Here is a 22,695-nt window from a genome sequence, read left to right as displayed (position 1 = left end):
TGTAGTGTAATACAGTGGGCCTGATTTTTGCAGCAGTCTCCCACACAAAAAAGGAAGATTTAAATTGCCACTAAGTGGATCTGCGTCAGCTCTGTTTGTCGTATATCTGCCAGCCACGTTCTGCCACTTACATTGTGTAGTGTAATACAGTGGGCCTGGTTTTTGCAGCAGTCTCCCACAATATAAAGGGAGATTTAAATTGCCCCTAAGGGGATCTGCGTCAGTTCTGTTTGTCGTATATCTGCCAGCCACGTTCTGCCACTTACATTGTGTAGTGTAATACAGTGGGCCTGGTTTTTGCAGCAGTCTCCCACACAAAAAAGGGAGATTTAAAATGCCACTAAGTGGATCTGCGTCAGCTCTGTTTGTCATGTATCTGTTGTGAATTCGGTTCTCGAGCTCCCTCCTGTGGTTATGAATGGTACTTCGGTGAGTTCTGTTCATGGACTCCCTCTGGTGGCTGTGAGTGGAGCTGCTGGTTCTGAGATTCCTTCTCCAGCTGATCTCGTTCAGGCCTTGGCTGGCTGCTCTATTTAACTCCACTCAGATCTTTACTTGATGCCAGCTGTCAATGTCCTAGCACTGGTTTAGTTCTCTTGGATCTTTCAGAAGACCTGTTTATTTCAGCAAAGCTAAGTCCCTGCTAGCTTATTTGTTACCACTGTGTTTTTGTCCAGCTTGCTATTATGATTTATTCTTGTTAGCTGGAAGCTCTGGAATGCAGAGTGGCACCACCGCGCCGTGAGTCGGTGCGGTGGTTTCTTTTGCACACTCTGCGTGGTTTTTTGTTAGTTTTTTATGCTGACCGCAAAGATACCTTTTCTATCCTCTGTCTGTTTAGTTAGTCTGGCCTCCTATGCTGAAACCTATTTCATTCCTGTGTTTGTGACTTCCATCTTAACTCACAGTCAATATATGTGGGGGCTGCCTATTTCTTTGGGGAATTTCTCTGAGGCAAGGTAGGCTGCATTTTCTATCTTTAGAGGTAGTTAGCTCTTAGGCTGTGAAGAGGCGTCTAGGCAGAGTCAGGAACGCTCCACGGCTATTGCTAGTTGTTGTGATAGGATTACGGGTTGCGGTCAGCAGAGTTCCCACTTCCCAGAGCTCGTCCCGTATTGCTAGTTTGCTCATCTGGTCATTTCTTGTGCTCCTAACCACCAGCCAAACATAACAGTACAGCTGGCCTACAAAGTGTTAATGCATCTCAATAGACGGATAAGAGAAGTTCTGAGACCATTTTTTTTTTCTCTGCAGTGTGTTTTGTATTTCTTTTCCCCTTAACCTCTGGGTGGTTCAGGACACAGGTGTAGATATGGACATTCAAGGTCTGTCCTCTTGTGTGGATCAACTCACTGCAAGGGTACAAAGCATTCAAGATTATGTAATTCAGAACCCGATGTTAGAACCCAGAATTCCAATTCCTGATTTGTTTTCTGGGGATAGATCTAAGTTCCTGAATTTCAAAAATAATTGTAGACTGTTTTTTGCTTTGAAACCCCGCTCCTCTGGTGATCCCATTCAGCAAGTAAAAATCATTATTTCTTTGCTACGTGGCGACCCTCAAGACTGGGCATTTTCCCTTGCGCCAGGAGATCCTGCATTGCGTAATGTAGATGCGTTTTTTCTGGCACTTGGATTGCTTTATGATGAACCAGATTCAGTGGATCAGGCAGAGAAAATTTTGCTGGCTTTGTGTCAGGGTCAGGATGAAGCGGAGGTATATTGTCAGAAGTTCAGAAAGTGGTCTGTGCTTACTCAGTGGAATGAGTGTGCCCTGGCGGCAATTTTCAGAAAGGGTCTTTCTGAAGCCCTTAAGGATGTTATGGTGGGATTCCCCACGCCTGCTGGTCTGAATGAGTCTATGTCCTTGGCCATTCAGATCGATCGACGCTTACGTGAGCGCAAAAATGTGCACCATTTGGCGGTGTTTTCTGAGCAGAAGCTTGAGCCTATGCAATGTGATAGGACCTTGACCAGAGCTGAACGGCAAGAATACAGATGTCAGAATGGGCTGTGTTTTTACTGTGGTGACTCCACTCATGCTATCTCTGATTGTCCTAAGCGCACTAAACGGTTCGCTAGGTCTGCCACCATTGGTACTGTACAGCCAAAATTTATTTTGTCCGTTACTCTGATTTGCTCTTTGTCGTCCTATTCTGTTATGGCATTTGTGGATTCAGGCGCTGCCCTGAATTTGATGGACTTGGAGTTTGCCAGGCGCTGTGGTTTTTTCTTGGAGCCCTTGCAGTATCCTATTCCATTGAGAGGAATTGATGCTACACCTTTGGCCAAGAATAAGCCTCAGTACTGGACTCAATTGACCATGTGCATGGCTCCTGCACATCAGGAGGATATTCGCTTTTTGGTGTTGCATAATCTGCATGATGTGGTCGTTTTGGGTTTGCCATGGCTACAGGTCCATAATCCTGTATTGGATTGGAAATCAATGTCTGTATCCAGTTGGGGTTGTCAAGGGGTACATGGGGATGTCCCATTGTTGTCTATTTCATCTTCCCATCCTTCTGAAGTCCCTGAGTTCTTGTCAGATTACCGGGATGTATTTGATGAGCCCAAATCCAGTGCCCTACCTCCTCATAGGGATTGCAATTGTGCTATTAATTTGATTCCTGGTAGTAAGTTTCCAAAGGGCCGACTGTTCAATTTATCTGTGCCAGAACACGCTGCAATGCGGAGTTATATAAAGGAGTCCTTGGAGAAAGGGCATATTCGCCCGTCGTCATCACCGTTGGGAGCAGGGTTCTTTTTTGTGGCCAAGAAGGATGGTTCTCTGAGACCTTGTATGGATTACCGCCTTCTTAATAAAATCACCATCAAATTTCAGTACCCTTTGCCGCTACTGTCTGATTTGTTTGCTCGGATTAAGGGGGCTAGCTGGTTCACCAAGATAGATCTTCGAGGGGCGTATAACCTTGTGCGTATTAAGCAGGGCGATGAATGGAAAACAGCATTTAATATGCCCGAGGGCCATTTTGAGTACTTGGTGATGCCATTCGGACTTTCTAATGCTCCATCTGTGTTTCAGTCCTTTATGCATGACATCTTCCGAAAGTATCTGGATAGATTCATGATTGTATATTTGGATGATATTTTGGTCTTTTCGGACGATTGGGAGTCTCATGTGAAGCAGGTCAGAATGGTGTTCCAGGTCCTTCGTGCTCATTCCTTGTTTGTGAAGGGGTCTAAATGTCTCTTTGGAGTTCAGAAGGTTTCATTTTTGGGCTTCATTTTTTCCCCTTCTACTATCAAGATGGACCCTGTTAAAGTTCAGGCCATTTATGATTGGACTCAGCCTACTTCTGTGAAGAGCCTTCAGAAATTTCTGGGCTTTGCTAATTTTTACCATCGCTTCATCGCTAATTTTTCTAGTGTTGTTAAACCATTGACTGATTTGACCAAGAAAGGTGCTGATGTGGTCAATTGGTCCTCTGCGGCCGTTGAGGCTTTTCAGGAGCTGAAGCGTCATTTTTCTATTTTTCTTCTGCCCCTGTGTTGTGTCAGCCAGATGTTTCGCTCCCGTTTCAGGTCAAGGTGGATGCTTCTGAGATTGGAGCAGGGGCTGTTTTGTCTCAAAGAGGTTCTGATGGCTCTGTGATGAAACCATGTGCTTTCTTTTCCAGAAAGTTTTCGCCTGCTGAGCGCAATTATGATGTGGGTAATCGAGAGTTGTTGGCCATGAAGTGGGCGTTTGAGGAGTGGCGACATTGGCTTGAAGGAGCCAAACATCGCGTGGTGGTCTTGATGGATCACAAGAATCTGACTTATCTCGAGTCTGCCAAGCGGTTGAATCCTAGATAGGCTCGATGGTCGCTGTTTTTCTCCCGCTTCAATTTTGTGGTTTCGTACCTTCCGGGTTCTAAGAATGTGAAGGCTGATGCCCTTTCAAGGAGTTTTGTGCCTGATTCTCCGGGAGTTCCTGAGCCGGCTGGTACTCTCAAAGAGGGGGTAATTTTGTCTGCCATCTCCCCTGATTTGCGGCGGGTGCTGCAGGAGTTTCAGGCTGATAAACCTGACCGTTGCCCAGCGGAGAAGCTGTTTGTCCCTGATAGATGGACTAGTAGAGTTATCTCTGAGGTTCATTGTTCGGTGTTGGCTGGTCATCCTGGAATCTTTGGTACCAGAGATTTGGTGGCTAGATCCTTTTGGTGGCCTTCCTTGTCACGAGATGTGCGTTCTTTTGTGCAGTCCTGTGGGACTTGTGCTCGGGCTAAGCCCTGGTGTTCTCGTGCCAGTGGGTTGCTTTTGCCCTTGCCGGTCCCGAAAAGGCCCTGGACGCATATTTCCATGGATTTTATTTCGGATCTCCCTGTCTCTCAGAGGATGTCAGTTATCTGGGTGGTGTGTGATCGCTTCTCTAAGATGGTCCATTTGGTACCTTTGCCTAAATTGCCTTCCTCCTCTGATTTGGTTCCATTGTTTTTCCAGCATGTGGTTCGTTTACATGGCATTCCGGAGAACATCGTGTCGGACAGAGGTTCCCAGTTTGTTTCAAGATTTTGGCGGTCCTTTTGTGCTAAGATGGGCATTGATTTGTCTTTTTCTTCAGCTTTCCATCCTCAGACAAATGGCCAAACTGAACGAACCAATCAGACTTTGGAAACATATCTGAGATGCTTTGTTTCTGCTGATCAGGACGATTGGGTGTCCTTCTTGCCTTTGGCTGAGTTCGCCCTTAATAATCGGGCCAGCTCGGCCACCTTGGTTTCACCTTTTTTCTGTAATTCTGGTTTCCACCCTCGTTTTTCTTCAGGGCAGGTTGAGCCTTCGGACTGTCCTGGTGTGGATTCCGTGGTGGACAGGTTGCAGCAAATTAGGACTCACGTAGTGGACAATTTGACGTTGTCCCAGGAGAAGGCTCAACATTTCGCTAACCGCCGTCGCTGTGTTGGTCCCCGACTTCGTGTTGGGGATTTGGTTTGGTTGTCGTCTCGTTTTGTTCCTATGAAGGTTTCGTCTCCTAAGTTTAAGCCTCGTTTCATTGGTCCTTATAAGATTTCTGAAATTATTAATCCTGTGTCATTTCGTTTGGACCTTCCAGCTTCTTTCGCCATCCATAATGTGTTCCATAGGTCGTTGTTGCGGAGATATGTGGCTCCTATGGTTCCCTCCGTTGATCCTCCTGCCCCGGTGTTGGTTGAGGGGGAGTTGGAGTATGTGGTGGAGAAGATTTTGGATTCTCGTATTTCGAGACGGAAACTTCAGTACCTAGTCAAGTGGAAAGGTTATGGTCAGGAGGATAATTCCTGGGTAGTTGCCTCTGATGTTCATGCTGCCGATCTTGTTCGTGCCTTTCATTTGGCTCATCCGGAGCGGCCTGGAGGCTCTGGTGAGGGTTCGGTGACCCCTCCTCAAGGGGGGGGTACTGTTGTGAATTCGGTTCTCGAGCTCCCTCCTGTGGTTATGAATGGTACTTCGGTGAGTTCTGTTCATGGACTCCCTCTGGTGGCTGTGAGTGGAGCTGCTGGTTCTGAGATTCCTTCTCCAGCTGATCTCGTTCAGGCCTTGGCTGGCTGCTCTATTTAACTCCACTCAGATCTTTACTTGATGCCAGCTGTCAATGTCCTAGCACTGGTTCAGTTCTCTTGGATCTTTCAGAAGACCTGTTTATTTCAGCAAAGCTAAGTCCCTGCTAGCTTATTTGTTACCACTGTGTTTTTGTCCAGCTTGCTATTATGATTTATTCTTGTTAGCTGGAAGCTCTGGAATGCAGAGTGGCACCACCGCGCCGTGAGTCAGTGCGGTGGTTTCTTTTGCACACTCTGCGTGGTTTCTTGTTAGTTTTTTATGCTGACCGCAAAGATACCTTTTCTATCCTCTGTCTGTTTAGTTAGTCTGGCCTCCTATGCTGAAACCTATTTCATTCCTGTGTTTGTGACTTCCATCTTAACTCACAGTCAATATATGTGGGGGCTGCCTATTTCTTTGGGGAATTTCTCTGAGGCAAGGTAGGCTGCATTTTCTATCTTTAGGGGTAGTTAGCTCTTAGGCTGTGAAGAGGCATCTAGGCAGAGTCAGGATTGCTCCACGGCTATTGCTAGTTGTTGTGATAGGATTAGGGGTTGCGGTCAGCAGAGTTCCCACTTCCCAGAGCTGGTCCCGTATTGCTAGTTTGCTCATCTGGTCATTTCTTGTGCTCCTAACCACCAGCCAAACATAACATATAGATGCCTGCCATGTTCTGCCACTTACATTGTGTAGTGTAATACAGTGGGCCTGGTTTTTGCAGCAGTCTCCCACACAAGAAAGGGAGATTTAAATTGCCACTAAGTGGATCTGCGTCAGTTCTATTTGTCCTATATCTGCCAGCCACGTTCTGCCACTTACATTGTGTAGTGTAATACAGTGGGCCTGGTTTTTGCAGCAGTCTCCCACACAAAAAAGGGAGATTTAAATTGCCACTAAGTGGATCTGCGTCAGTTCTGTTTGTCGTATATATCTGCCAGACACTTTCTGCCCTTACATTGTGTAGTGTAATACAGTGGACCTGGTTTTTGCAGCAGTCTCCTACACAAAAAAGGGAGATTTAAATTGCCACTAAGTGGATCTGCGTCAGCTCTGTTTGTCATATATCTGCCAGCCACGTTCTGCCACTTACATTGTGTAGTGTAATACAGTGGGCCTGGTTTTTGCAGCAGTCTCCCACATTATAAAGGGAGATTTAAATTGCCCCTAAGGGGATCTGCATCAGTTCTGTTTGTCGTATATCTGCCAGCCACATTCTGCCACTTACATTGTGTAGTGTAATACAGTGGGCCTGATTTTTGCAGCAGTCTCCCACACAAAAAAGGGAGATTTAAATTGCCACTAAGTGGATCTGCGTCAGTTCTGTTTGTCGTATATCTGCCAGCCACTTTCTGCCACTTACATTGTGTAGAGTAATACAGTGGGCCTGATTTTTGCAGCAGTCTCCCACACAAAAAAGGAGATTTAAATTGCCACTAAGTGGATCTGCGTAAGTTCTGTTTGTCGTATATCTGCCAGCCACTTTCTGCCACTTACATTGTGTAGTGTAATACAGTGGGCCTGATTTTTGCAGCAGTCTCCCACACAAAAAAGGAGATTTAAATTGCCACTAAGTGGATCTGCGTAAGTTCTGTTTGTCGTATATCTGCCAGCCACGTTCTGCCACTTACATTGTGTAGTGTAATACAGTGGGCCTGGTTTTTGCAGCAGTCTCCCACATAATAAAGGGAGATTTAAATTGCCCCTAAGGGAATCTGCGTCAGTTCTGTTTGTCGTATATCTGCCAGCCACTTTCTGCCACTTACATTGTGTAGTGTAATACAGTGGGCCTGATTTTTGCAGCAGTCTCCCACACAAAAAAGGGAGATTTAAATTGCCACTAAGTGGATCTGCGTCAGCTCTGTTTGTCATATATCTGCCAGCCACGTTCTGCCACTTACATTGTGTAGTGTAATACAGTGGGCCTGGTTTTTGCAGCAGTCTCCCACATAATAAAGGGAGATTTAAATTGCCCCTAAGGGGATCTGCGTCAGTTCTGTTTGTCGTATATCTGCCAGCCACTTTCTGCCACTTACATTGTGTAGTGTAATACAGTGGGCCTGATTTTTGCAGCAGTCTCCCACACAAAAAAGGGAGATTTAAATTGCCACTAAGTGGATCTGTGTCAGTTCTGTTTGTCGTATATCTGCCAGCCACTTTCTGCCACTTACATTGTGTAGTATAATACATTGGGCCTGGTTTTTGCAGCAGTCTCCCACACAAAAAAGGGAGATTTAAATTGCCACTAAGTGGATCTGCGTCAGTTCTGTTTGTCGTATATCTGCCAGCCACTTTCTGCCACTTACATTGTGTAGTGTAATACAGTGGGCCTGATTTTTGCAGCAGTCTCCCACACAAAAAAGGGAGATTTAAATTGCCACTAAGTGGATCTGCGTCAGTTCTGTTTGTCGTATATCTGCCAGCCACTTTCTGCCACTTACATTGTGTAGTGTAATACAGTGGGCCTGATTTTTGCAGCAGTCTCCCACACAAAAAAGGGAGATTTAAATTGCCACTAAGTGGAACTGCGTCAGTTCTGTTTGTCGTATATCTGCCAGCCACGTTCTGCCACTTACATTTTGTAGTGTAATACAGTGGGCCTGGTTTTTACAGCAGTCTCCCACACAAAAAAGGGAAATTTAAATTACCACTAAGTGGATCTGCGTCAGTTATGTTTGTCGTATATCTGACAGCCACGTTCTGCCACTTACATTGTGTAGTGTAATACAGTGGGCCTGATTTTTGCAGCAGTCTCCCACACAAAAAAGGAAGATTTAATTTGCCAACAAGTTTATATACACCTTCTACCTTGTTTTACAGTACCATATAACGGTTGTTAGTTTGGTTACATTTTCCCAAAAATGAGGGTCTGGTGGAAGAGGCCGTGGGCGGTCATTGCCAGCTGGTAATGATGGTGGTGGTGGTGGTGGAGCATCTGGTGGTAGTGGGAAAAGCAAAATAGCACCTAAGGCTCGAGTTTTTCAGACAGCATTATCGTCTGGCTACACAAGGCCTCAAAGGTTCCCTTATCTGGGAGTAGGAAAACCACTTTTAAAGCTGGAGCAGCCGGAACAAGTTTTGGCTTTCATTGCTGACTCAGCCTCTAGCTCTTTCGCCTCTGCAGCGCCCCAGAGTCCTGGTCGTTGCAGTATTGTCACTCTTCCACCAGGGGGAGTGATGGTACGTCTGATGGTTACATAGTTACATAGTTACATAGTTAGTAAGGCCGAAAAAAGACATTTGTCCATCCAGTTCAGCCTATATTCCATCATAATAAATCCCCAGATCTACGTCCTTCTACAGAACCTAATAATTGTATGATACAATATTGTTCTGCTCCAGGAAGACATCCAGGCCTCTCTTGAACCCCTCAACTGAGTTCGCCATCACCACCTCCTCAGGCAAGCAATTCCAGATTCTCACTGCCCTAACAGTAAAGAATCCTCTTCTATTTTGGTGGAAAAAACTTCTCTCCTCCAGACGCAAAGAATGCCCCCTTGTGCCTGTCACCTTCCTTGGTATAAACAGATCCTCAGCGAGATATTTGTATTGTCCCCTTATATACTTATACATGGTTATTAGATCGCCCCTCAGTCGTCTTTTTTCTAGACTAAATAATCCTAATTCGTTAATCTATCTGGTACTAAAGGAGTTCACCTGACCAGGTATCACAGTCACACACTACACTTCACACTCCGGCCACCAGGGGGAGAAAAAGGTTCTATCTATTAGGCCACTCCTCACACTCGGGTAAAAACTGGGGGTTGGATAGGAAGTTAGGGAGAAAGCTGCCTGGGTTTGACCCAGAGGAGACCTGTCAGGCAGACAGAGGGAGAAGGAGGAACATCGGAGCTGTAGACAGAGGTCCCTGTCAGGGGTGGGATCCTTATTATTGAAATCCACCGCACTCCCTGTGTGGAATATCTTAGAAACAAAAGGATTTTTTGAAACTTGCTAATTTATTCAAGTGAAAAACAGAAATCAGTCAAATGTGACAGATCAAACAGTAGGCACTTATTAAACAATCGTACAAGCGACTCAATGTGATGACGTTTCGACCCTCCCGGGTCTTATTCTAAAGTCGCACTAGATCCAGGATTTATGAGTGGCTCTTATGGTAAAGAGGATGTTGTCCCTGTAGTGTCAAGGGGCAGGTACAGTCTTTTTGATACCAAGTATGGCCTAATAGTTGATTTCTCTCTGAGTATGACCTTGATGAAGAATAGCAGCGGTGCATCAGCGTCTTGCTGCTGTTTGCATATGCGATTTAAATAGAAAGTTGGTATGTCACTGGAGACAACCTTTTTTGCAGGTGCCAATGTATCAGCCTTAAATTGCTGGTAAGTTGTATGTAGTTTAATCGATTTGCCAGTTCTGGATAAAGCCTTGTAGAGGGGTAACAGTGGCGCATCTGCATCTTGCTGGTGGACATGTAGGCTTAATAAGCTTAGTGGATGGGGGTTAGCGCTCCTGCGTCCTGTGGGAAGGCGTGGGATCCTGACAGAGACATAGCAAGAGATAGAACGTTACGGAGCTGCGCCTGCACCTCATTGCGGCAGCATCCTAAGAAAGTACAAGAAGTGAAGTATATTATAATAATAATAATAATAATTTTTATTTATATAGCGCCAACATATTCCGCAGCGCTTTACAACTTATAGAGGGGACTTGTACAGACAATAGACATTACAGCATAACAGAAATCACAGTTCAAAATAGATACCAGGAGGAATGAGGGCCCTGCTCACAAGCTTACAAACTATGAGGAAAAGGGGAGACACGAGAGGTGGATGGTAACAATTGCTTTAGTTATTTGGATCAGCCATAGTGTAAGGCTCGGGTGTTCATGTAAAGCTACATGAACCAGTTAACAGCCTAAGTATGTAGCAGTACAGACACAGAGGGCTATTAACTGCATAAAGTGTATGAGAACACGATGCAAGGAACCTGATTATGTGGTTAGTTTTTTTTTCTATTTTTAATAGGCCACACAGGGATAGTTAGGTTAATGCGTTGAGGCGGTAGGCCAGTCTGAACAAATGCGTTTTTAGGGCATGCTTAAAACTGTGGGGATTGGGGATTAATCGTATTAACCTAGGTAGTGCATTCCAAAGAATCGGCGCAGCACGTGTAAAGTCTTGGAGACGGGAGTGGGAGGTTCTGATTATTGAGGATGCTAACCTGAGGTCATTAGCGGAGCGGAGGGCACGGGTAGGGTGGTAGACTGAGACCAGAGAGGAGATGTAGGGTGGTGCTGAGCCATGAAGTGCTTTGTGGATGAGGGTAGTAGTTTTGTACTGGATTCTGGAGTGGATGGGTAGCCAGTGTAATGACTGGCACAAGGTAGAGGCATCGGTGTAACGGTTGGTGAGGAATATGATCCTGGCAGCAGCATTCAGGACAGTTTGGAGCGGGGAGAGTTTGGTAAGAGGGAGGCCGATTAGTAGAGAGTTACAATAGTCCAGACGGGAATGAATAAGAGAAACAGTAAGAGTTTTTGCATAGTCGAAAGTAAGAAAAGGGCGAATTCTAGAAATGTTTTTGAGATGCAGATAAGAAGAGCGAGCCAGTGATCGGATGTGGGGGGTGAATGAAAGCTCAGAATCAAGGATGACCCCAAGGCAGCGGGCATGTTGCTTTGGAGTAATGATTGAACCGCACACGGAGATGGCAATGTCAGGCAAAGGTAGGTTAGTAGAGGGAGAGAACACGAGGAGTTCAGTTTTTGACAGGTTCAGTTTCAGATAGAGGGAGGACATGATGTTAGAGACAGCGGTAAGACAATCACTGGTGTTTTCTAAGAAGGTCGGAGTGAAAGCAGGAGAAGAGGTGTATAATTGGGTGTCATCAGCATAGAGATGGTACTGGAACCCAAATCTACTGATTGTCCAATAGGGGCAGTATACAAAGAGAAGAGGAGGGGGCCTAGGACTGCTCCTTGAGGAACCCCTACAGTAAGGGGAAGGTGAGAGGAGGAGGAACCAGCAAAACATACAGTGAAGGATCGGTCAGAGAGATAGGTGGAGAACCAAGAGAGAACGGTGTCCTTGATGCCGATGGAGCGGAGCATAGTGAGGAGGAGCTGATGATCCACAGTGTCGAATGCTGCGGAAAGATCCAATAGAATTAGCATGGAGTAGTGACCATTAGATTTAGCTGTTAGTAGGTCATTAGAGACTTTAGTGAGGGCAGTTTCAGTAGAGTGTAAAGAGCGGAAGGCAGATTGAAGAGGGTCGAGAAGAGAGTTATCTGAGAGATAGCGGGTAAGACGGGAGTGGACCAGGCGTTCCAGGAGTTTAGAGATGAAGGGAAGATTAGAGACAGGTCTATAATTAGCGACACAGTTTTGGTCGAGGGAGGGTTTTTTAAGTAATGGATGTATGATGGCATGCTTAAATGAGGAGGGAAAAATACCAGAAGTGAGGGAAAGGTTGAATATTTGTGTCATGTGAGAGGTGAAAGCCGGGGAAAGGGACTGGAGGAGATGTGACGGAATTGGGTCACTGGTGCAAGTGGTCGGGCGAGAAGATGCAAGGAGCCTGCTTACTTTTTCTTCAGTAACTGGTTCAAAGTCAGAGAGTGAACTAGATGCAGTGGGGGAGGGAGGACAGGTATGAAGAGATTGGGAGATGATTTCCTGTCGAATGTGGTCAATTTTTTCTTTGAAGTAATTGGCCAGATCGTCAGCGCGGAGATCTGTGGTTGGGGCCTGCTCTCTTGGGTTGAGTAGGGACTGGAAAGTGTCGAAGAGACGTTTAGGGTTATTGGACAGTGAGGTGATGAGGGTGTTGAAATAGGTTTGTTTGGAGAGGTGAAGGGCAGAGTTGTATGTTTTTAGCATGAACTTATAATGGATGAAATCTTCGGGTAGATTAGATTTTCTCCACAGACGTTCGGCGCACATGGAGCATCGCTGCAGGAAGCGTGTTTGCAGCGTGTGCCACGGTTGTCGCCGTCTGTGTCAAGTTGCTCTATGTATAGGAGGAGCAGCTTCATCCAGGGCACTTTGCAGGGTTTCTTTGCAATGGTTCAGAGCAGAATCAGGACATGAGATGGAGGAGATTGGGGCCAATGAGGACTGCAAGTTCTTCCTAAGTTTCTGGGTGTTAATGGCCTGTATGTTTCTATAAGTGTGGAAAGTGGGGGTGACCTGAGCAGGATGGCAGTTCTTGATAGAGAATGAAAGAAGGTTGTGGTCAGAGAGCGGGAGAGGGGTGTTTGTGAAATCATCCACTGAGCAAAGTCGGGAGAAGACCAAGTCAAGGGAGTTTCCATCTTCATGCGTTGGAGAGTTAGTATGCTGCGAGAGGCCGAAAGAGGAGGTTAGAGATAAAAGGTGAGAAGCAGACGGGGAAAGGGGAGAAGCAATGGGGATGTTGAAATCACCCATGATAAGGGTGGGGGTGTCACAGGAGAGAAAGTGTGGAAGCCAGGTGGCAAAGTGATCCAGGAACTGATGAGAGGGGCCAGGAGGACGATACACCACCGCCACTCGCATGGAGAAGGGGACGTAGAGTCTGACAGCATGGACCTCAAAGGAAGGGAATACAAGTGAGGGTACTTGGGGGATAACTTGGAAGGTACATTTGGGTGAAAGGAGCAGCCCAACGCCTCCACCTGCTCTGTTGTCTGATCTTGGGGTATGAGAAAAGTGTGGTCCACCATAGGAGAGAGCAGCAGCAGCGGTTGTGTCTGACTGCTGGATCCAGGTTTCAGTAAGAGCCAGGAGATTAAGAGCCTTAGAAAGGAAGTAATCATGGGTGAAGGAGAGTTTATTACACACAGAGCGAGAATTCCAAAGAGCACAATTGAAAGAGACAGAAGGCATGCATGGAATATTAATAAGGTTAGAGGGGTTTCTGGGTGTAGCAGTTGGGAGGTTTGACTGGCTATAACATGGGGGGCCGGGGTTTGGAGAGATGTCTCTAGCGACTAGGAGAAGGAGGATAGAAAGAGTGAGCAGATGGTTAAGTGATTTGTGAGAGTGTCTTTTGTGTTGGATGGTGGGACTGAATGGATCTGCGCTGTTAAGCAATGTGAACAGAGCATGAGTGCTATACATAGGAGAGGCAAGGACAGAGGGGCCGATATGGATGGAGTTTAAAGAGTTTATGCAAGGGCGGTGAGTGAATACAGCAGCCAGGATATAGATTATACAGATACATATGGTGTGTATTTGTTCTGTTTCAAGTGAATAGGGAGTAGGTTTAGATTGTCTTACCTGTCTCCTGCCCTGTCTAACTGCCATGTTATAACTGCGTCATACTTAGAAAAAAAAATATACTTTGAAAAAAAAGTACACGAATAATAGTGGAGAAGTGAGAAACGAGATCACAGCACAAGGAGATAATACCAGGAGGAGTCTTGCCTTAAGACCGGCAACATCCTTCTGAGTCGCGTACCCGGTGGCCGGAACACCGAGGGAGTAATTGGCTCTACGCATTACTTTGAACTACGGCAGGACAGTTAATTCCAAGTTGGCTGCAAAACCTTAATACCTAATGAAGACAACGGAGGCAAATTGTGGGAGAGGGGCGTCTCTAGGGTCCCTATAAAATAGCTCCAGGCCTACCTCGTCATACGGGTCGTCCTATCCATACCATCTGGGGGACGGAGAGAGAACATCAGAAACATACACGACAGTTGTGAGGACTTTCCTGTGGTGCTCAGCAGGGTGGTACTACAACATACAGGCGCTAGTAGGAAGGCTACTGATTTCCACCTGCTAGGGGAACTCTGGATGTGCCTTCGGACCGGCCGGACTCAGCCAGCCCTGTGAACAGTGCTCTGGACTGCGGACGCTGAAGTCCTCAGTAAAAGTAAAGAGACTGCAACCTTGTGTCTTCGTTATTTACTGCGACCTACAATCACCACCTACCCTACCAGGAAGCCCTGGGGACATACTTCACCTGTGGGAAGGAACACCATCTAGCTGCTATAACATCACCCCAGCGGACCCCTCAGCAGCGTCGGTCACCCTGACCGAATACCACAGGTGGCGTCACGAACACTTGACCAACTACACTTTTAATTGGGCGCCCTTTAGCAGGGCCACGGACCGGGTCGGGCCACCGTGACATTCCCAGAACCGAGACAGAGGGACCCGGTACCGAGTACCCCACTGCCCTGCGCCTGGGGGCGATCCAAATCTTGGCGTCACGAACAGGATCTACTTAAGCCTGAGAAATCAGGTCATGTGTGCCTTGGAACTGCCCTGCGCCTGGGGGCGATCCACCTCCTCTTCAGAAAGTTCGAAATATAAAAGCAGTGAGTCGTCAGTGGATGCTCCCGGTCAGGAACAAGTCTCTTCCTTGTGTCCTTCACCCAAAGCAAAAGTGAAGGATGCAGCAGGCGACACTACAGTTTACTCTATGGAGCTCTTTACACATACCGTGCCAGGGTTAGAAAGGGAAATAGTTAACAGCCCATTACAAGATGAATCGGACATGGAGTGCACAGATGCACAGCCACAGCTAGATTATTATGCTGTTCCATTGACTCAGATCACTACATTGCCCTCGCAGTGTACTGAGCCAGAATCTGACCCTGATGAGACTATGGTGCCCCGTCCCGAGCGCTATAGCACCTTACACGGTGACACAGAGGAAGGTGCACAGGACATTGAAGAGGAGGTGATAGATGACCCAGTTGTTGACCCAGATTGGCAGCCATTGGGGGAACAGGGTGCTGCTGGCAGTAGCTCTGAAGCGGAGGAGGATGATCAGCAGCAGGCATTAACATCGCAACAGCTTTCATCTGGCAGGCCCATATCAGGCCAAAAACGTGTGTCTAAAACAAAAACAGTTTTAGGACAGTGTGGCCATCCGGTGAAAGTAACACAGCGTGCAATGCCTGAAAAGGTATTCGATAGTAGGAAGAGTGCAGTGTGGCAATTTTTTAACCAAGATCCGAATGATCAGTGCAAAGTTATCTGTAAGAAATGCTCAAAGATCTTTAGCAGAGGGAAGAATCCCCTAAATTTAAATACAACGTGCATGCGTAAACATTTAACCAGCATGCACTTGCAAGCCTGGACTAACTACCAAACGTCCCGTAACGTTGGTGCACCCACTCAGAATGAAGGTAGTCAGCAACGCTACATTGCTTCCCTCACTGTAAGCCCACCGTTTAGGACACCACCTGCAGCAAATGTGGAGGTATCGTCACAAGGCCAAGGCAGTCATGGAGTCACCAGGTTCTTGGTAGTAAACACTGTATGTAGGACAACATCAAGAATACCATCACCAACCCTCTCTCAATCTGCCATGTCCACCACCACCCCCGCTTGTTCCACCATATGCAGCTCTCCAGTCCAGCTCAGCCTACAAGAGACTCTCGTTAGGAAAAAGAAGTACTCATCCTCTCATCCGCGTACACAGGGTTTGAACGCCCACATTGCTAGACTAATCTCATTAGAGATGATGCCCTACCGGTTGGTTGAAAGCGAAGCTTTCAAAGCCCTGATGGCCTACGCAGTACCACGCTATGACCTACCCAGTCGACACCTCTTTGCGAGAAAAGCCATCCCAGCCCTCCACCAGCATGTCAAAGACCGCATTGTCCATGCACTCAGGCAATCAGTCAGTAGAAAGGTGCACCTCACAACAGATGCATGGACCAATAGGCATGGCCAGGGACGTTACGTGTCCATCACGGCACACTGGGTTAATGTGGTGGATGCAGGGTCCACAGGGGATAGCCATAGTGGGACAGTTCTGCCTAGCCCACGGTCTAGGAAACAGTTGGCAGTAGGTGTTCGACACCCCTCCTCCTCCTCCTCCTCCTCCAGAAGCGAAAGCTCGTCCACAGAGCGCAGTCGCCCTACCACTCCATCCGCAGCTGCCAGTGTTGCACACGAGGTGTCCCATTATGGAACAGCTAGTGGTAAGCGTCAGCAGACTGTGTTGGAAATGAAGTGTTTGGGTGACAACAGACACACCGCGGAAGTACTGGCAGAGTACTTGCAGCAAGAAACTCAGTCATGGCTGGGTAGTGTACATCTTGAGGCAGGCAAGGTAGTCAGTGATAACGGAAGGAATTTTATGGATGCCATAGCCCTTTCAGAACTGAAACACATACCTTGCCTGGCTCACACCTTGAACCTGGTGGTGCAGTGCTTCCTGAAAAGTTATCCAGGGTAACCAGCCCTGCTCCTGAAGTTGCGAAGACTTTGCTCGCACATCCGCCGGTCGCCTGTACACTCCAGCCGTATGCAGAACCATCAGCGATCGCTGAAGCTTCCCCAGCACCGCCTAATAATCGACGTTGCAACAAGGTGGAACTCCACACTGCACATGCTTCAGAGGCTGTGTGAACAGAGGCATGCTGTAATGTATTTGTGGGAGGATACACATACACGGGCAGGCAGTTGGATGGCAGACATGGAGTTGTCAGGTGTGCAGTGGTCGAAGCTACAAGACCTCTGTCAAGTCCTTCAGTGTTTTGAGGAATGCACACAGCTGGTAAGTGCAGACGACGCCATCATAAGCATGAGCATCCCACTAATGCGTCTGCTGATGCAAAGTTTGACACACATTAAGGAGCAGGTGTCTGCAGCCGAGGATGAGGGAAGCCTTGATGACAGTCAGCCATTGTCTGCTCAGGGAACTCTCCTGGACGAGGTGGCGGATGAAGAGGAGGAGGATGATGGGGATGAATATTTATGGGAGGAGGATGCTTCTCAGAGGGCAATAGAAACTGGTGGCGTTGCAAGGTCAGGTACAGGGTTTTTGCGGGAAACAAGTGACGTTGATTTGCAAGAAAGTGCTCCTCAACCCAGCACAAGCAGTGAATTGACACCTGGAACATTGGCCCACATGGCTGATTATGCCTTGTGTATCCTAAAAAGGGACCCCCGCATTATAAAAATGATGACCGATGACGATTACTGGTTGGCCTGCCTCCTGGATCCACGCTACAAAGGGAAATTACAAAATATCATGCCACATGAGAACCTTGAGCAAATATTGGCTACCAAACAAGCAACTCTTGTAGACCGTTTGGTTCAGGAATTCCCAGCACACAGCGGCGGTGATGGTTCTCACACGAGCTGCAGGGGGCAACATGGCAGAGGTGTTAGAGGTGCACAAATCAGAAGTGGCGTTGGACAGAGGGGTTTTATGACCAGGTTGTGGAGTGATTTCGCAATGACCGCAGACACGACAGGTACTGCTGCATCAATTCAAAGTGACAGGAGACAACATTTGTCCAGTATGGTTACGAACTATTTTTCCTCCCTTATCGATGTTCTCCCTCACACGTCATTCCCCTTTGATTACTGGGCATCTAAAATAGACACCTGACCTGAATTGGCAGAATATGTGGAGCTCCCCTCAGACGCAGGGCTGCGGGGTACTCAGTACCGGGCCTCTCTGTCTCGGTCTTTGGGTTGTCACGGAGGCCTGACCCGGTCCGTGACCCTGCTAAGGGGCGTCCAATTAAAGGTGGTGGTGCGATGAAATAACGAAGACACAGGGTTGCAGTCTCTTTACCTCTTTACTGTAGGCTTCAGGATCCCCAATCCGGAGCACTGCTAACAGGGCTGGCTGAGACTGGCCGGTCTGAAGGCACATCCAGAGTTCCCTTTGCAGGTGGAAATCAGTGCCTACCTTCTAGCGCCTGTGTGTTGTAGTACTTCCCTGCTGAGCACCACAGGATAGTCCTCACAACTGTTGTGTCTGTTCCTGATGTTCTTTCTCACAACTCTCGTTTCTATTCTGATGTTCGTTCTCTCCGTCCCCCAGATGATTTGGCTAGGACGCACCCGTATGACGGGTAGGCCTGGAGTTCTTCCGGGACCCTAGTGTCGCCCCTCTCCCACAATTGCCTCCTATGTCTACTTAGGTGATTTAGGTGAGACAGACAACCTATAATTAACTGTCCTGCCACTGTTTGAAGTAATGCTTGGAGCCCAATACTTCCTCGGCGTTCTGGCCACCGGCTACGCGCCTCCGTAGGATGTTGCCTCGATTTTACGGCAGGACTCCTACTGGTGTTATCTCCTTTTTGCTGTGATCTTGTTTCTCACTTCTCCACAATAAACCTCGCTTCTTGCCCTTTCTTGAGATACCGCCGCAATGTAGTGCAGGTGTGGTTCCTTAACGTTCTGCCTTGTTCGCTAGGCCTCTGTCAGGATCCCACCCCTGACAGGGACCCCCCTGAATCTTCCCAAGTAACACTCTCCACTCACTAGATGTTACCTGGGCAGGATGTTGCCTGGTTCCAACCCAGTCAGCTTCTCTCTAACTTTCTATCCAACCCCCAGTTTTACCAGATTGTGAGGAGTGGCCTAATACATAGTACCCTTTGCTCCCCCTGGAGGCCAGACTGTGAAGTGTATTGGTGCCTGTGATACCTGGTCAGGTGAACTCCTTAAGTGCCATCGGACATACCATCACTCCCCTTAGTGGCAGAGGGAGCAACAGTACTGCAACGACCAGGACTCTGGGGTGCTGCATATGCATACCAGGAGCTCGCTTGCCCAGCTGCTAGTGTGCTATCAGAAAGAGTCTTTAGTGCTGCTGGTTCAATACTGACCGAAAAAAGGACTCTTCTGGCTACCCAAAATGTTGATGATCTAACCTTCATTAAAATGAACCAATCATGGATTTCAAATTATTTTGCCCCACCTTCCCCTGCTGACGTCAGACACACCATCATAATATGAGGGGCCCTGTGCCAGTACCGCCGCCCATGAGAAAGTGTTCCCCCCCCTGGTCGAACAGTGCTCTACCACTTGCAATACTTACCTCTCCCTGCTCCACCACAGTGTAGTCTGTGCTGATAAATCCTTCAATGGCACTGCCAATACAAATTTGTTTTAATGATAGATGATAGTTAAAATATACAGGGGCCCTGGCCTCCATTTAGACCATTTAATACTTTGCGCCAACTACCACTGTCTGCTACTCAGCAGAGGAGCCCACCCCTGTACGTAGCTATGCCACCTGTTTATTTTGGAAAAAAATTTTGGCAGACATTTACCTCACTTTATTATTTTGGCCTACTAACTGTGTCAGCCACTCCTTACAGTTGTCCTCCACTGAACAAAGCTATGCCGCCAGTTTACTGCTGTTACTAATTTTGAACTGCATTTAGCCTACTTACTTTTTTGGGCCTACTAACTGTGTCTGCCACTCCTTGCAATTGTCCTTCGCTGAACAACGCTATGTCGCCAGTTCACTCCTGTAACCCGTTTTGAACTACATTGAGCCTACTTTTTTATTTTAGGCCTACTACCTGTGTCTATCTGCGCCACTCCTTACAATTGTCCTCCGCTGAACAACGCTATGCCACCTGTGTACCCCTGTAACCAATTTTAAACTGCATTGACCCTACTTTTTTATTTTAGGCCTACTACCTGTGTCTGTCTGTGCCACTCCTTACAATTGTCCTCCGCTGAACAACGCTATGCCGCCTGTGTACCCCTGTAACCAATTTTAAACTGCATTTGGCCTACTTGTTTGGTTGGGTCTACTAACGGTGTCTGCCACTCCTTGCTTTTCTCCTCCACTGAACAAAGCTGAGCTTCAATTTTCAGCCTATATCAAATATTAAACTGCATTTGGCCTACTTGTTTGGTTGGGTCTACTAATGGTGTCTGCCGCTCCTTGCTTTTCTCCTCCACTGAACAAAGCTGAGCTTCAATTTTCAGCCTATATGATAGATGAGTCTGCTGGTACATTGACCCAGACCACTACATTCCCCTTGCATTCTACACAGCCAGAATCTGACCCTGCTGAGAGTCAGGTTCCCCTTCCCGCATACTATACCACCTTACACAGGGACAAACAGGAAGGTGCAGATGAAAGTGCAGGTTCCTTCATCAGGTGGGGGGGCATACTCGTTGGCAACGTCACTGGCACAGGGCCCCTCATAGTACGCAAAAGTGTCTCCGCCGGTGGGAGGCGCCCCCACCATTAAACGCACTGCCGTACTTTGAGGGGCCCTGTGCCAGTGCCAATGCGAACGAGTGGGCCCCCCTGCTTGCTCAGGATCACAGCACTTGCAAAGTTGAAATACTTACCTCTCCCTGCTCCACTGCCGTGATGTAGTCCTGGGCCCACGAAAAACTTGAACCAGCCCTACCCCCCCACAACTTTAGCTAAATGACCCCCAATTTTCAATGCCTAACTATTATTATAAAGTAGATTAAGATTGACAAGCTTCAGTAATAAGAATTGATGTTTTTGGCATTAAAATAGGCACTGTAGGTGTTTTCCTGTCCTCCACTCTCTGCTGACTTTGATTCCCCATTGACTTGCATTGGGTTTCGTGTTTCAGTCAGCCCCCGACTTTTCGCAATAATCGGCCGATTTCGCGAAACCTGACTCGATCCTAAAAAAGTTAAAGTCACTCAACTCTATTCAGTGGGACTCCTTGACCTGGGTTGTATATACCTCTGCAGAGCCCATGCATCTGGTGATCGCTGTCATATTTACATGGGCCGACAATTGGGAATAAGTGTTCTTAGAAAGGCTCTTTCGCAGGTTGTTCATTTGTCTAAATGCACCCTAAGTGATGGAATATCTTAGCAAAATGTTATCACTTTAGTAGGAACACCCCTTTATATTTCTCTATACAATACTCATTTGTAAGAAATTTGTCATGTCAAAAGTGTCATAAAAATTTTTTATTTCACCTTACAGGAAAGATATATATCTTGGTACCGCGTTAGCCAGTAGATAGAAAATATTTAGAATTGAGAGTCCTCAGTGGTTGATACCTTTTAATGGCTAACTGAAAAGATGGTAACAAGTTGCAAGCTTTCGAGGCTACACAGGTCTCTTCATCAGGCAAAGACTAAAAGAAATTCTGAAGAATCACATATTTATGCACAACATAGAACAGAAAAAAAAACAAAACAAAAAAAAAAACAAGGAAAAACCATGTCTTTATCCAACTGGGGGTCTGTATGTGGGGGAGACAGGGCAAAAGCTTAGAACAAGAATGAATTCTCACCGACACACAATAAGAGAAAAAAGAATGGATCTACCTGTGGCAATACATTTTTGTCTCCCAAATCATAACATTATGGACATGAAATTACTTGTGTTAAAAGGTAGCTTCAAATGTAAAAGAGACAGAAGAGTCTGGGAATATAAACTGATGACGACCTTTGACACTCTCACTGCAGGAATGAATGTGTCGCATGGATTTATGTCTTTTTACATCAACTAAGGATCTTGCCCCTCAGACTATGAGGGGTCATCACAACAGAACGAGACCCCAACCAGAGGACAATAAAACATTCCTTATCTAAGAATTGGCCCAATATTTATGGACATAACTGTTTATCACTCATGGTAATTCTGCTTCATGTCACCTGTCTTATCCATGGTTTTTCCTTTTTTTTTTTTTTCTGTGCTATGTTGTGCATAAATATGTGATTCTTCATAATTTCTTTTAGTCTTTGCCTGATGAAGAGACCTGGGTAGTCTCAAAAGCTTGCAATTTGTTACCATCTTTTCAGTTAGCCATTAAAAGGTATCAACCACAGAGGACTCTCAATTCTAAATATTTTTTATTTCACCTTGTCACTATATTTTATCACTATTATTATTTCTAATAATTTTATAACAAACCTGGTCTGAAGAATAAGCCACCATACGACCGACAATTTCTGCTTCACTTAAATCCGGGTTTTCAGCCTGGAGTCCCTTCACAACCTTGGTCCTGGCTGCTAGCAGAGCCATTAATGTTGCTTCACTTGCAGTACCCTAAGAATGAAAGAACAACATTTGTTTTGTGCCCAGGAGTCTATTGGTGTAGTTGTTGTTGTGTCATAAGGAAAAGAGATTAATCTAAAATAAATATGATTGATATTAATAACCTATCTGTAGGATAGGTCCTCGTCAGTGATGAGCGAGTATGCTCGTTACTCGAGATTTACGGGCATGCTTGGGTGATCTCCGAGTATTTTGGGTGTGCTCGGAGATTTAGTTTGTGTTGCCACAGCTGCATGATTTGCGGCTGCTAGACAGCCTGAAAACATGAGGGGATTGCCTGTTTGTTAGTGAATCCCCACATGTGCTCAATCATGCATCTGCGGCGACACAAACTAAATCTCCGAGCACGCCCAAAATACTCGGAGATCATCTCGAAATCTCGAGTAGCAAGCATACTCGCTCATCACTAGTCATCATTAATATCAGATTGGTGGGCTTTCATCTGATT

At 46.6% G+C, this 22,695-nt stretch overlaps 1 protein-coding gene across 3 annotated transcripts in view; it reads right to left on the bottom strand.

Moving 5' to 3' along the window:
* The window catches only part of DDC (dopa decarboxylase), a 407,527-nt gene that overhangs the window by 230,225 nt on the left and 154,607 nt on the right, over positions 1-22,695 (bottom strand). For all 3 annotated transcript variants that reach the window (XR_013216885.1, XM_077269362.1, XM_077269361.1), the window contains exon 5: positions 22,104-22,238. Coding sequence is in view for 2 of the 3 variants with exons in the window: in XM_077269362.1 (XP_077125477.1) it covers positions 22,104-22,238 (135 nt within the window). In the remaining variant the exon portion in view is untranslated. The remainder of the gene's footprint in view (positions 1-22,103; positions 22,239-22,695) is intronic.

The sequence above is a fragment of the Ranitomeya variabilis genome, chromosome 6, assembly GCF_051348905.1.
Source record: "Ranitomeya variabilis isolate aRanVar5 chromosome 6, aRanVar5.hap1, whole genome shotgun sequence".
Classification (NCBI taxonomy): domain Eukaryota; kingdom Metazoa; phylum Chordata; class Amphibia; order Anura; family Dendrobatidae; genus Ranitomeya; species Ranitomeya variabilis.
Note: the sequence above shows the minus strand (reverse complement) of the source record. Positions and strands in the feature narration are given on the sequence as shown.